This window comes from Mycena indigotica (assembly GCF_014461135.1).
Source record: "Mycena indigotica strain 171206Taipei chromosome Unknown Mind.scaff0011, whole genome shotgun sequence".
Lineage (NCBI taxonomy): Eukaryota > Fungi > Basidiomycota > Agaricomycetes > Agaricales > Mycenaceae > Mycena > Mycena indigotica.
The window spans coordinates 3214353-3229867 of NW_023503010.1; the positions used below are offsets into that span (position 1 = coordinate 3214353).

General features: G+C 54.7%; 1 protein-coding gene across 1 annotated transcript; it reads left to right on the forward strand.

Annotated features, from left to right (window-relative positions):
• Nucleotides 1-72: 72 nt before the first annotated feature.
• MIND_01208300 (uncharacterized protein) lies at nt 73-1852 on the forward strand (the record flags this gene model as incomplete). Its single annotated transcript, XM_037368591.1, has 4 exons — nt 73-157; nt 207-305; nt 356-448; nt 498-1852. 4 exons carry the CDS (start codon nt 73-75, stop codon nt 1850-1852), a joined length of 1632 nt encoding a protein of 543 aa, XP_037215517.1.
• Nucleotides 1853-15515: the final 13663 nt, after the last annotated feature.

Below are 15515 nucleotides of genomic sequence, written 5' to 3' on the forward strand. Positions count from 1 at the left end.
AAGAAGCCTAGTGGCGACCCACCGGTGTTGGCTACGGTTTGGCCAGAGGATAATCAGGCGCGGTTGGCCGCTTTGGGAATCAAAGTCCGCGACTTCGCCTACCCGTCTGACCGGGTTGGCCATGTTGACCCGACGTATAGTCATCCTCTGGTTGCCGGTACGTGGCATCGTTATTTCGAGGTCAAGTTTCCTTACTGGTGTTTTAGCAGTAGCAGAAGAAGCCGAAGACCAGGAGCAAGAAAAACCGGGAACGACTGTTCAAGACGAGCAGATGGCAGCAGATGAGAAAGATAATGACAGTTCTCGTATGTGGCCTTATTTTCTCTACTTGCTCTGTCATTCATGATTCTGCTAGCTGAACTCCTACAAGACACCTTTATAAACACGGAAGATGACTACGCAACACTATTAGATGGGGAAGCAGACGAAGAGGGAGAAAGCGGACCGCGTATGTTCCCAATTTTCCACTTCTCTGAATCACTCATTATTTCTTCTAGCTGCACGCGTGGAAGACACTCCAATGCCTCGCATTCCTGAAACATGGGAAATGCCACATCCGTTGCTTCGTCCAGTCACCTACCAACCTCCCCATTATCCTCCCCACCATGTTCCCAGTCCACAAGACCCGATATACTACGACACCCATCGCTTACCCGGCCACTTCAGTCCCATCCTTGGTGTCGTTGAAGTCGAATATCGACTGTCTCAGCAACCACGCACTGTCCCTATTCTCGGCTTAACTACCCGCCGTCTGCTGACGATTTCGCCCGACCTCGTCGATCTTTCGCGATACCAAGAGATGGATTTGGAGGAGCTCAGGCGCTACGACCGACGTCTTCTTTTCCAGCTTATGAACGGAATCAAACCTCCGCGTTGGAGATGCTATCCGCTCGGCTGGGCGCCGACCCCCGAGAATCGCGCGGTCATGGTTAAGGTGGCCAATATATGGAAGAGTTTCACTGTCTATGACGACACAGTGCAGAAGGCCATCCTCCAACACGCCTGGCAGCAAGCGCAGGAGGATACGGAATGGATGAATCAGGAGATGGAGCGACGGGGTCAAGAGAACATCGACGCTGGCTTGCTTGACCCGGCAAACCCTGCGCTTGCAGAACTGCATGACTACGATATTCCTTCTGAGCGGAGGTGCAACCTCAGCATCCGACAGTGGCTCGAGTTGTGGGAACGCCGCCTGGACACGGGAGCCAGCTATCCGACTTACCCTGCTCTAGTCGAGCAACTCAAACTCCTGTGGAAATTCGACGGCAGGACGCCGCATAACGATGACATTGTCGCGCGCCAATACATGCGAGAACTGCTCTACGCCGACGTCAAAGCCCCATTCGTTCCCGGCCAGCTTAAAGTCGAGCTTCCTCCTTGCCAATACTGGGGACCTGATGCCGTTTGGGACGACTATCGCCTGGAAGGGGCCCAGCGGATCTCAAAGCTGACGCTGATGGAGCATATTGAGCAACTTACGGGCCAGACAGTCGAGGAGGCGGTTGCTGCAGACCCGCATGCGATTCCGTGGCCGGTACCCACCACAATGACCGATCCGCGGTACCATCAGGGGCACATGAGTGCGGAGAAAAGCTTGTGGGACTACGATCTCGTCAATGCGGAGAATTTAGTGCAATTCTTGGAGGAAATGGGCGATGGTGATGATGTGGATTGGGCGAAGATGGAGCGGGAGAGGGGGATGTCTGAGCCAGCGCCTGAGCCGAGCAAGCGGAAAGTGGAACCTGAGTTACCTGTGATGCGCGGCTTACCACCGCCGGACCGGAAACGTGCGTTAGACGACGGTGAAGAGGAGGAGAATACCCCGAGCAAGAAACGCGTCAAGCAGATGTAGAACGGAGCTAGCTGTTTCGTATTGACTCGCTACACTGGCAAAGGAGATGTGGAATTCACGGACTTGGGTCTTTTATCACTTGTTGAGTGAGGAAGGTGCTTAACAGCCAGCATTCGGAGAGGCCGTAAAAGACACCAAGAAATATGATTGGCTAGGTGGTACTTTTGTAGAATATGTCCGGGAGGTTTGCGTTATATAGCGCTCGATACTGTTCAAAGATCATGTTTGTGCCTGAAACAAGCTGTATTTCGGCCCTTCCGGCTTCAGGAGCTACAACTCGTCGCTCAACAAGTGGTAAACGCTGACACGAGTCCAAATACCAGCACTGAGAAGGAGTAATCAAAGGGCGACCGTCGCAATACACATGAATTGCGCATGAAACACAGGAAACAAGGAATGAATAACGTCGGTGAAGACGTGAGCCAAGTAGCGGTATCGCTTCGAAAAAGTGATATCAAAAGAATAGGGTGAAGCGGATGCGACTTCGATATGTGAATAGACCGTGTTGACTAAAGTAAAGGGAGGAGAATCAATGCAGACCGCAAACAAGGATGGAGAAAGACAACACGGATGGTATAGCAGGCACTGTATCGTGATGATGGCAAGCGAAATAACGTGGCGCGACGAATCGCAGAGTGGACGCGGAGTAATCCATGGCCACAGCGGGAGGATTTCGACAGCAGGGAAGGCAATGAGGTTAACTTGGCCCACCACAAAGCGGTCCGTGCATGAGTATATGGATAGGAATAAAGGGCAGGAGCGGCGCGCTTGAACGGATTTGAGGGAGTATTTGGCCGACAGAGGACGAGTTCGGCCGCAACTTGCACACCTTTCAAGGATGGCATGCAGCACCAGCTCCGCTCGTCCACCCGTGTTTGTGCCGACGATGGCGATGAAGCCCACCCGAACGGCGATCTGGAGCGTGCGGCAGCAGCGATGTAGAGCCCCATGAAAAGGCCGACAATCTTTTTCGACAATTCAAAGTCGGGCATTGCATTGCGTAACATTTGGTCGCCGATATAACCAAGCCAGAGGATCCCATGACCGCAAATCTGTTCCACAACCGCCTCCCGTTCTTGGATTCAGCGCGGAGCCCCATGAGAGGCATGGTGCGGAGATGCAGAACCCAGTTAGGTCGGCCCTCCTCGAATATGGTTGGCGTTTTAGCCTTGTTCGAGTAAACAGTGGCGGGAGCAGCCTCTGCGGCGAAAATATGGCATGTTGGAAACATGTGTCGCGGGGCTAAGCCCAAAAGGTGAAGAAACCCGTTTTGGACGCGGAACGGGAAAAGACGCTACTTCGGGCCGAGGACATGACCTTTGAGGAGTACATGGCGACGATAGAGGCTGCGGAGGACACAAATAAGTAAGTCGGGGACAGAAATGTGCGCCGTTCGGACTGACCAAAAAGATCGTTCCAAATTAGGCAAGCGGCGGAAGTTTTCGGAGGGGCGGATATCTCTGTCTCCGCCCCTCTTGCAGAATGCCAATATGCATGCATCCGCGTGCTACTTCCGTCTCCTGCTCCCGCCCCTTTACTGTCCCACGCCGAATGCCTTCTGGATGCCTGCCATTTCACCCGCGTCCTTTATACCGCCGCGAAAAAGCGCGTCGTGTCGAGCAAGCAAGATGCAGTTCTCGTAAAACGGTGGGATGTAGTGGCAGGAGATGAAAGCAACGACCGAGAAAGCTGTCGGCGGCGGCGGGAAGATGCTCGGAGCGAATTGCAGAGGAGGGAGTTGTGCCTGGAGAGATGGCGTAGTCGTCGTAGATATCGATTGGGATGGATACTACTAAATCGACCTATGAGCCCGTTTATGGCGACGATCAAGGGTTATTGGACCGACCTGAAAACATGTCCAGACGAGGCAGGCAGCCTGATAAACGGCGGTTTCCAAGCTAAATGAATTGAATGAAAGGAGTATATAGCGGGAACAGGCCACATACGGTTCAATATACAGCCTCCGCCGACTCTTCCGCACCACGCATCCAAATGGAGCTCAGCAAGACGAGGCGCCGAGTTCGCAAGCGATGTCGAGCTGCACCAACAAAAAAGGAATGAGCCTATATCCATTGCGAAGCGTTTCCTCGTTCGACGTAGCCCACCGCTGGCCCATGTCGCGAAGAGTCAATCTGAGAGGGGACGCTCAGATTGTCCGTCTCGCGCAGGAATGTCCTGTCGGCCACAGCAGATGCCTGCGAGAGCAGCAGCACGAGGGAAGCGTCCCGGATACGCACTGGAGGCTCGGTGCATGAATCCGGCGGACTGCAAAGGACGACGCAGCGCCGAATTGTCGCGACGAAGCGCCGAATTGTTGCGCGCGGGAGTGGCGAAGGCGCGGTTTCTGACGGAGAGCGTGGCCGGCCGCGTGGATAGCGGGTGCCGGGGCCGCGGGAGATGCACGGACGAGTGGGCAGTGGGGCGATATCGGTGGCGTTTTCGACTCACCCAAGTCTGCAGCTGCAGGGCACGTGGCGACAGCGCTGTCCACGCAGGTCCCCGTCGTCTGCCCTCCCCACGCCACACGCCACGGCCCCGTTTCAGGGCCGCTTTCTTTCTGGCGTTGTCGTGCGATGGCGGGAGAGCGGGGCGCGGGGCGCCTCCGTCGTCGCTCCGCGCTCGTGCGGTCTGGGATACTGGCGAAGACGGCAGAGCCGGACCGCCGGCGAGAGGCTGAGACCGGGGGTATAGAGAAGCTGAGATGTCTAGCCACAGCCCAAACATCGTGGAATTTGAAAGCGGGAGGAGAAAAGCGGCGCGAACCGTGACGTCGGGTGTCGGCTCTTGGAGGCCGGGTCCAGACTGGACTGGGCTGGGTCTCGTCGTGGGCAGAGAGGGCCGAGCCGGCCCCGCGCGACGGTTGTCGATGCCCCTTTGGAATCACGGCTGCTGTGAGATGATTAGCGAAACCATAGTTAGGCGTGGCGCGCGCCATACGCGACGCGGTTCTTGAGGTGGCGGTGTGTTACAATTGCAGTGTGTTATAATTTGCGGTCATCGTCGGACAGGCGTATGTAGGAGGAGGGAAAAGTAAGACGCGTGACATGATGACTCCGGACATACACACTCGAAGGCAGCTAATGCCATGCACCTGCCCATTGTCGGACGCACTCTTCAAGTTCCTCCTCGGAGAGCTTGGTTACTCCGCCCAGTTCCTAAGTGGCCGGCAGTGTTTATGCGAGTCCCCGCCGCTCATCATTATGACGTCCCATCCTCGCTCTTTTCCTTCGTAGATCTATTGTTCTGTGCTACACTGTCCGCGACGAATATCAACTCACCGCATCGGCACTTCAAGTTCTCCCTCCGAGTGCCGGCCCGGCTTCTGCGGTGGAGCGATTTCAAGTTGCAGGGCATTGGGCATAGTCTTCGCACATATGGTACCGGCCTTGTATTGGCTGTATCTCTCGTCTTGTGCCAATGGACAAACTCACGATGTGCTTCTCATGGGAGCGCACGACCACCATATAAGCCGCATAACCTTCGACGTCTCGTCATTGCGAGCCGCCATGATCCCCACGCTCCTCCTCCTCCTCCTCCTCTTCTCAGGCTACCTCCTGCGCTGTCTCCGACACGAGCTCCAGCGGCGACGTGCACTCCGCCACATCCCCGGGCCGCCTTCGCCTCCGCAGGCGTGGCTGCTCGGTGTGGCGCCGAACAAGCATCGAATCGCCAGCGCACCACTCCACGCACCACGGCTCCCAGGACACCTCGTCGCGCGGCGGCTCTCCGCATTCGACCAGTGCGAGTCCCTCTGGCGCCGCGGCACGGCGTACGGGCCGGTCTGCCGCTTCACGGGCGCCTTCGGGGTGCGTAGTCCACCGCGATGCGGCGTCTCTGACTGGGCCTGGGCCCGGGAACGGCGGCGGGACCGAGTACTCCTGGGCGATGCGACCGTCGCTCCACTACGCCGAGTTCCGCGACACGCCGGCCGTCCAGACGACGATCGCCGGGATGTTCGGCGCTCAGCCAATTGATATGTATGTAGAGTATTACAAGGGGTCTTGAAAATGATCAATTATATTCCAAGTATAATTAAATATATAATCAATGATTATGAGTATGATATGATGGGCAAAAATATTTCGCCGCTTCTAGGGTGGGCGGCTCGGAGGCGGCTGGTGGGCGGCTCCACCAAAGTTCTGTAGACAATATCTTTGTAAGTACTTCACATAATGACAACCTTCTTGGGGCGTTCGATAGCCCCCCGACGGGCCCTTTCGAACGCGCTATTGAGCGGCTCGAACGGTGGCTTCGTTGTCGAGCATTGCCCTTGGATTTTTCGGGTGGGCGGCTCGGACGCGGCGGTGGGCGGCTTTTTGCCTGAATTTCGCCGCCCTCTTTTCGCGGTGGGCGGCTGGTGGCAGTGTTGCCGCGGCTGTGGGCGGCTGTCGCACAAGTGGAAGCGGCGCTCGTGTGACAGAGGGCGGCTCTCAGCCAAGCGAGGAGGGCGGCGATGAACACGGCCGCCCACCCCAGTAAGCGGCAGCTGCGGCCCCGCTCTCTTCCATCGACATCACTCCTCGTCATCGCGAGGCTGTTGCTTTCGTCGCTGGCCACTTCTCCGGGTCGTGAACGCATGTTGCGTTGCCCGCGCCGTCGTCGTCGTCGCCATCAACGTTCGCCGGCGGCGTTGCCAGGACTGACAGATGAATCATGATGAGTCATTCCTGCCTCTTGCCTTCACTCCACCACCATCCCGACATGCCCCGGCCACCGCCCTTGTGACTTCACCCTTCACGAACCCAATGTCGGTGCATTCTAATATCTTGTGACGGGCTCGACTTCACGCGACTTCCACATCCGACCTGGGCCGCCGCAAGCATCGCCGCGCGGCGCTAATCGCGCACAATCGACTACACCCTCCGGGCTGTGTAGCCTGTTCACAACCCGCTGGCCACGGGGAGACCACTGTCTTCTGAGGGTGAGCGGTGGTGCGCGGCGATGGACATGGCTGCCGTTGCTTGTACTACTGCCAATACAACTCTGCTTCTCCCGCCCTACGCCGGCGTCACGGTTCTCTCTGCACTATGCTCAAGATGCCGACCGAGTGGCTCTCGCTATGATCTGTGGCGGCGGACGGTGCGCGGCCCAGTGAGCGGCTCGGTGAACATACTTTTTAGGTGAGCGGCTGTGCGCGGCGCGAGCGAGCGCACCGTGCCAGCAACATTGTCCTCCGGCTTGTCCCGGTTCGCTGCTCGCTGGTGTGCTGACATTCTGCCGACGGTGCTGCGCGCAACAAGAGCAGGCCCGCGGTTATGTTCTTGGTCTCAACTGCCTGTGCGGTGGGCGGCTCTTTGAACTTGCTTGGCTAGTTCCGAGCTGGTTACTGGTACTCGTTGCACTTTGCAGGGCATCGCGATGAGCACTAGCACCTCGACAACATGCTAGTGCTCCCATTGCTATCGTCTTCGTGATCTCGCCATCACCGCCGACTGAGCAGCGCGCTCACCCCGGCAGTTGTCGCGTAGCTGGCGACCGAGCTACGAGGAGCTGCGCGGTTGCTTGCGGGGCCGCAGTTGTGCAGACATCAATATTGCTTGGCTACCCAAGTACTTGTTGCGTTGCAGGGTGGCTTGTATCCAACGAAGCGCTCTCACTCGCTCCGACGGACCGAGTCGCTGCTGTGTGCGGCCCTGCTACGCGGGGCTGAGTGCGTGTCCTCAATCTTTCAAACGTAGTCAATCACTGTAGTGAGTTAATGAAGATTTGTTGGCGTTAAGAGTGGGTACCACGCCTCATGAATGCTGTCATCCTGAATACCGCAGACCACTAGATCAGCCCGTAACTGGGCATCCCATGCCCTCAGAAAGCATATCTAGCTGGCGGATACTCCAAGCATAAAAGATATGGGCTATACATATGAGGTAACACATCAATTCATCAATCCCTAAAAAAATTATCGTTACTTAGAATGTAAATAGCTGCACAATGACTACAAATTATGCATTCAAGTTGGGGTCTTCACTACCATGTACAGAACACGCAATAGTATGCAATACAATGAGAATCCCAAAACACTAAAATTGAGCACTTCGCCGGCGCCCACCCCTGGGCGGCGCGCGGACAGGCCGCGGCCGCGGCCCTGTCCGCCCTGAAGCCAACGAAGACAACGCGCGCTGTCAGCGTGAGTGTCTGCAATGCAGATCTATTGTCCAGCGCTGCAACACACGACACCATAACAATATGGCGCCAACTCCCAGACTCCCAGTGACATTGTTCGACGACGGTGGGCGGCGAAGCATGATTACGTCAGATCATGTACTTCGCCGCCCACCCGCCGCCCACCCACTGGTGTGACTGCCGCGGCAGCGTGACAAAGGTGGGCGGCGATGGGGCTCGGTGACGCGGCGGTGGGCGGCTGGTGGGCGGCGGTGGGCGGCGAAATATATCTGCCCTGATATGATTATGAGCAAAGACTATGATTCTGAGTATATTTCATAATTATATCCATAACTGGATAGCACCATTCTCCACTAAGCACCTGGGTTTTTCGCACCTACTTTGGGTGATAACATTTCAAGTCAATGATTCTTTTGATTGATATACGAGACGAAGTTTCCGCGGGGGAGTACAAGCCACAAACTTGTCGACAACGCTCTGGATATGATCAAGCTCGAATGTCTGCGGCACCTTCCCGGCATACCGCGCAGCCAGCCGAAGAGCGGTGTCCTCCCGGAACGACATGCTCGTATAGAGCGGGAAGAGCAGTGTGCAGCCGTGCACTCCAATGGGCACGTAGAGCAGATACAGCGTAAGCCGGCCATTGCTCCGCTGCGCGCGTCCAATCCACTCATCAATGTCGGGAACTGAGCGCCGCAGATCCGCACGGTTGGTGATCGCGCATATGATGCGGATGTTGCCGAACTCGGGCTTCCCGTCACGAGTGTATACGAAATCAGTGGGACTGGGACTGGCCCAATCCCACTGTTCGTGCCCAGTCCCACTGATTCATGTCCCATCAGTGGGATTCGTGCCGTCAAACGTGACGCATTCACGAGTCCCACTGATCAGCGGACCTGTCGCGGACAAGCGGGTTGCGGCGCCGGCCGCGGCGGCCGGGGTTTTCCACCCCGGACCCCGACCAGGGCTTCGCCCCGGACCCCACGCTGCCGCGGGCTGCCGCTCGCCGCGGAGGCCTGCTGCGCAGGGCTTGGCTTGATCTCCGTCGTCACGCGATGTCAAGCGCAAGGGCATCAATCCCACTGATCAGACTCGCTTAGTGCCTGATCAGTGGGACTGGGACTGATCAGTGGGAGTGATGCGGACTGGACGAGTCCCACTCCCACTGATTTCGTTATCCCTCTCCCGTCACGCAGGCTGAGCATCGTGATCAGCACCGGCCGCGGGTCGCAGCCATCGTCGGCCTGTCTTCGGATGAGCGGCAGCCTGTGAAACGCACCAAGGCTGTGCAGGACCGCCGCCTTCTCGTGGTAGAAGATGTACAACGCGGCGCGGAACAGCCTAAGTTGTGACTTGGAAAATAACTGCCGCCGCTCTATGTAGAACATAAGTGTGAGGGACAGTGTGTGATGGCAACCGTACTCACTCGCGTATGCAGCCTTTGCCAAAGTGCACGTTTCCCGGTGGTTTCCCGCGCGCCAGTCCGCTTTCTGGCATGCGCGAGAGCAGTAGATACGCGCGTGACACGCAGCACACTGGCTGAATTCCCCTCTCTGCCGAATGCACCCACACTGCGGCAACGCCAAAGTCAGCGACGAAAGACAAGAGATGGTAAGGACTCGCCAGCGCGTTGTCGCACGCCGCCACTGGCTGACGTAAAGCCTGACTCGGATGCTCAGCGACGGCGTGGATCAGCTCGAAATAGGACGCATGACTCTTCAAATTGGCCCAGTGTTGAGACAGCGGGGAGGCAGCGTCATTCAGGAGTGCGCCGACTTTGGAGGCTTCGGTTGTTCGTATCAACTGCGTGATCAGGGGGAGAACACCCCTGTACGACAGGCCGGCGACGAGGTGATATTTAATCAAGCTCGTGAGGAGCGGTAACAGCTCGTCGTCCGGTAAATACCAGGCGGCGCGGAGCGCCTGAAAAACAAGGCCATGACGAAGCGCGGTCCGGAGTGCGCGCGGGCCCGTGCCGACCAGAATATCTGTCAGCATGACCACTGCCTTCACAGGCCGGAGCGTGTAAGTTTCATGAAAGTGGGGATCCTCCGCCAACCCCATGCTGGACCCGGGAGCCGGGCCGCTGTCATCGAACAAGGTGTCGAAAACCTGGAGCAGCTGCCGAGACATGCGGTGCAAAACCAGGCCTTGCGCAACCGTTGTTGGCGGGGCGTCAACAGCATCGTTGTGGCTAGGTTGTGTGGCCTGGGCTAAAAGCATGTGGTGACTAAAGAAAAGCAGTTCGAGCGGTTGCCCAAGGATGATATTGTAGCCGGGAGGGCGCATTTCGCGGGGCATCGCTGCGGCCACGATCAAATGCGACTTTACTAGCCTGACAAGGTCGTCAACCGTCCCCCCAACAGCGTCGATCAACACATTAAGGTGTGCGGTGGGGACGGTAGGCATCAGGGTGATGCAATGACATAGTCGTTGCGAGTTGTCCTCTGGCTGCGTCAGAGCAAACTGCCAGGTCTCAGTCATGATGTGGATGTACGCGGGTGTCATCCAAAACATGTCAGAGGGGCCGTACTGTAGCGTGGCAGGGAGCTGTGTGGGATCAACCGAGTGCTTCGGCACCCACTTGTCGTTGAGATCGAGTATCCAGTTGGTAAACGCCTCAAGCAGCGCGGGCTTAGAAGGGAGAAGCTTCCGGTTGCCGACCACAGAAGGGAGCAGGAAGTCATGAAAGGTGAGGATGAGCTCAACCCAGAGGATGACAGAACCACAGAGCTCTAAGATGCCGTCTGGAAGGTCATGCGTAGCTCCTGAAATGTGATCTATCGTGCGCAGGACATGTCGAATCTGCACTGTTGCTGTCGGCGACAAGTCCTCGATGCAATCCGCGGGGGGTATTCGCCGGGGATCGAATATGGCAAAGAAGACGGGGAAGAGGCTGGCCCGCAGCTCATTGTCTGCCTGCGACCACAGACGGCTGAATCTCTGGGAATCGAAGTCGGAGCAGTCTGAACGACATGCAGCGACTGCAATTGCCTAAAAAGACTTGATTTTCGCACTCGTTGATGGTGAGCCTCTTACTCTATGTGAGACAGGAAGTGTGCTGAAGTCCGAGTTCATTCGGTGTATGGAGAGAGTTTGGTGTCATGGTGACAATTGTGACCAGCTCTCCTCTCCACCGATCGGGGGAAGGCTTGGCGGCAACGGGCTCCAAAGACAATCAGCTCGGTGTATTCTTCCTTCGCTCCTACCGTTACTTTGAAGCACAATTATCGTCGTCGCAGTGCCGAGGGACATGCTGTCGACTCGTAACGAGCACAAGCGTGCAGTTTTGCAACTGAGAGGAGACAAGCCGCAGCACGAGCACTGCGGCTCTGGGTATGTACGTCCATCGACAAGGCTTAGAGCTATCGAGGACCATGTCACCTGCAAAGGCTGAAAGGCCTGAATTGCGTGTCTGAGGCGGAAACATACCGAAAGCCGCCTTTCTCGCCCCAGTGTCTACTAGTACTCCTTCAGATCGCACATCCTCGCCGCCCGAGCATCACAAAAGCTATGCCTCCTGCACGAGCCAGGTGTTCGGATTACCGAGCGAAGTCGCTGGCAAAGGTGTACTCGGCTGGAAGGCGAATGAACCAAAAATATGGGGCGGCGAGGCTCGATGGGCGATAGAGTTAGGTTTGACGAGCAAAAGGATACACGGGTAAGCACACCGGGATGATAAGCGCCCACTGGCAGTGAGGAACCGCACCTGTTGAGGCGAACTGCCAGCTTCACCTCCGTAATAAGCCATCGCTCCTTATTACAGTATCCCAAGTTGCGGGTGGCACCACCGCTCAAACCCCAAAACGTAGGCCGAAAGTCAAAGGGGAAAGTCACGTCCGTGCAGTGCTCCGGGCGCTTATATCCCACCGAGTCAATGACGATAGTTCTTGACCGCAACGCGCAACTAAGGAGATCGTGAATGAGATTCCGGGGCTATATAATCGAGGAAAGACTTGCTTAACGTCACCAAAAACAAAACCAGACAACGACGTCCAACCCGTTCCACAATCGAGCGCGCGTGGACTCGGAAGCGTTAGTTGGGCATCAAGACCACGCTCGGTGGTCCATCCTCGAGTGGGTCGGCGTTGTCGCCCACAGGGCGAAAAGTGGTCGTAGATTTGGTGCGTGTGTGAGCTGTTTTGCCAAGAGTTGCAGAAGCAGGACTGGTAGAAAAGCTTTCTGCCAGAAAACGGTCAACTAAGGAGCCGTCTCGGGGGCCGGAATGTTAAGAGGCGGAATGTAATATAGGAAATGTGTAGATTAAGTAGATTTGACCATGAGAACTGCGGCAGACAAAGTGAGCATTGGAAACAAAAACACACATTTTTAGTCTCACCAAGCAGTGATTCTAAATTCCAGAATAATTTCCTGTCGGTTCTATCATCTATGCTTCGTCTCTCCAGCTCCGACGCGCACCACTCGCTCTCGCGGATTCCGGCCATGGCGTATGACCTTTTCGACAATTAGACGGAAACAGGCTCGAGGACACGAAGCTTCCGACTGATGCACGGATTATGAAGGCGACACTCAGGCTGGGGGACGTGGTCTATACGAAAGGTCTTGGAATAAGATGGAATGGTTGACGAATCGTGGAGGAAGACAGCTCATGTATTCCATAATAAGTTCCATTTAGAGGACGTCGCCATATCGGGAACGCTTTGAACTCGTCAGGAACGCAGGAGGGAAGCCACGGGCGAGAGAAAATGGCAAACGAACCTTAGGCTCAACGACCTGTCGCCCTTGCACCTGTCTCGCCCTCTCGAGTCTTCACGGGTATGACAATCTGACGTGGAATGTGTGGGTGATTCATACCGACAGCAAAGAACTTTTAACGCACCGGAAGCAACCCATTCCCAAGCCACCAACGATGACCAACCGTCCTTCTCCCCTTCCAAAATCAGCCCGTTCTCCGTTCTCCCGTATCCTGTGGCCCGCTTCTCGAGAGATAGCCGCATGCACAGCTCACTGGTCTAGGAGCGGAGGCCACCGCAGTAGCGCTTCTTAATGACTACCCACAGTCGGATTCGACTATCAAGATTGTAAGTCAAAAGAGCGGACAACGAGACGAGCAAACGCACGGGACATAAGGCCGATCCCCGTGAGGCTGGCTTTAGTTGGCCAGCATCCGAGTCATTGCCATCGCTACTTATGCAACGCCACGCTGGGAGGCCCGACCGATATGGCGGACTCTATGGGGAAGATTTAGGTTGGTTTTCTACCTATAGAATCACCTAATATAGGCTGGAAACATACCTACCTTAGGTTATAATGCATCCTATTTAGGTTGTTTTGCAAGGTGGTATTTCAACCTAAGAGGAGGGTGGGAAACCGTCCTAAATCGGCCGAATTTAACCTAAGGCGTATAAGGGTTATGATAGGTTGTTCTTAGGTTGATTTTTTATAATTGGTAATGAAAAGATATCTCATATTTACTACTACTATATATTACTTCAGATTGCAGTAGATTTGTAGAAATATTGGACTAGAGATAGGTAACATTTATAATATAATTAAATATGACAAGTCAGGGATTTGAACAGGCAGCCTTAGCACTTACACTACAATGAGTAGTTAACCACTAAACTAAGAGAGATTAGAAAGAACTGAAATAATAAAAGTTATATTGCTAGTACTATTTGACTTATGGTATAACTTCAAGTGTTACGAGATTTGTACTAAGAACTACATATATATGCGAATACCCAAGATTCAACCTAACCCTTAGGTTGAAAATCTACCTTCATATGAATCATATCTACCTAAATTCAGGACTTGTAATGTTTTCTGCTTGTGGGCTATGATCTGTAGCCTGTAGGTTGATTCTTGACTTCCTTTAGGTTAAATGATATTAAGTAACATCAATTAGTGATAGATAGAGATATATACCATTCAACCTAAGTAGGTAGAATTTCAACCTAATTAGGTTGTTGGTTGATGTTAGCAATGAAAAACAACCTATATGTTAGGTTGAAAAAATAAATCATAAAATCTTCACAGAAATGAGGAGCATACAATCGACCTATATACAACCTAAAGTAGGTGGAAATCAATAATATGTCCTAAGAGGGGTGGAATTCCCACCTAAATCAGCCCCATAGTGGGAGCGCTTCCAAAGGTGTAGCAAGTTTGGCCAAGCTCGGCGGTAGGGACTGGGGAGGTGGGAAGGCATCGCAGTCCGTCTCGAGTTGGGTGTGTGTGGTATATGGCAGAGAAGAGTGGTTGTCGACATGGTGGTGAAGGTGGAAGGCAAGCCAGATTCGACGTGTGACTAATTCACGGCTTGTCCTGAGTCCGCATTCGTTTACCAACATTAATGGTCCTCGTACTCTCCTTCGAAGTCTCCCACACTCTTTCGCGCGCGTGTAATTGTCGAGGCGGCCACATATATGAGCAAGTATGTTATTCTTCCCGCTGTTGTCTGGCTTGAATGTCCATGTGTTCCGTTGCTCAACTGCTTTCTCAGTCTCTTATTGCAGTGGCAGTCGTGTCCAACTTGAACATAGGCCGGAACTCAATTGTGGAGTTTTGTGGGTAGTATTTGGAGGGAGCGTGGGGCGAATGTGACGCACTGGCATGTGGTGCGTCAAAACTTAAAAACAGCTTTTTCTCCTCGGCTTACCCTCCACCTCTAGATCGGTCATGACCGAAACCCATCTGCGTGTCAGACTCTGTCGCTAGCCGCTATCTACACTATCATGATCGTACCGCCTTTCTTCTTTGTGCCGCTGCCGGTAGCAGCCAGTCTTGTCGCTCTCCGCTTAAGCTCCCGGCCCACTGCTGCTTCTGACAACGGTCGACGGAGAAGCGCCTGCTAGTATGGTGTCCGTGCTGCCGCTCCAATGTGTTTATAACGCTCAGAATTTCCCCTCGTTTCGCTGACTTCACTTTACCAGCCTCCGATGACCTCGATCTCACCCGAGATTTCCCCAAAGCCACTGGGAACCGGGTTCAAGATGGGCCTGTGTCAGTGCTTGCGGCATGCAAACTCCAAATAGTCTCTTGGAAACGAAACTTAAGGTCTGAAGTAGGTCGATATCTTGGCCATTAACAAAATTAACATTGCTCATTTGCCTTCAGCATTTATATAAGTCGATCGGGATAGTCCCTGTCAGCATTGGAGCACAACAAAAGTATCCACTGAGTACTGATGACGCACCAGTTGTGGCCGACCGCGATAACCTCATCTTAGACCTATTCCAGGTGTCTCAAATGTCGACCATGTCGCGTGCGAGTCAGCTGCCGACATAACACGTTGCACCGTTTGTCCGGAGCCTCGCTCCTCGAAAAACCCAATCAGGTGGACGAGGCCGAGACACGTTTGGTCACATCATGTGATCACTTGTTACGGTGGTGATTTTTCTCTTCTCGTGTCGTTCTTCGCCGCTCACGCACTCTCCGGCCCACCAGATATCAGGCCTCCCATGCCGTAAATCCAACTCGGAGGTAAGTATTTTCGACTTGAAGCTTCTGCTGCTCCTCACTCGTGACTCGCGTAGTCAGAGCTCTGCACGGTTTACTGGCAGTCTACAGCACTTGGCCG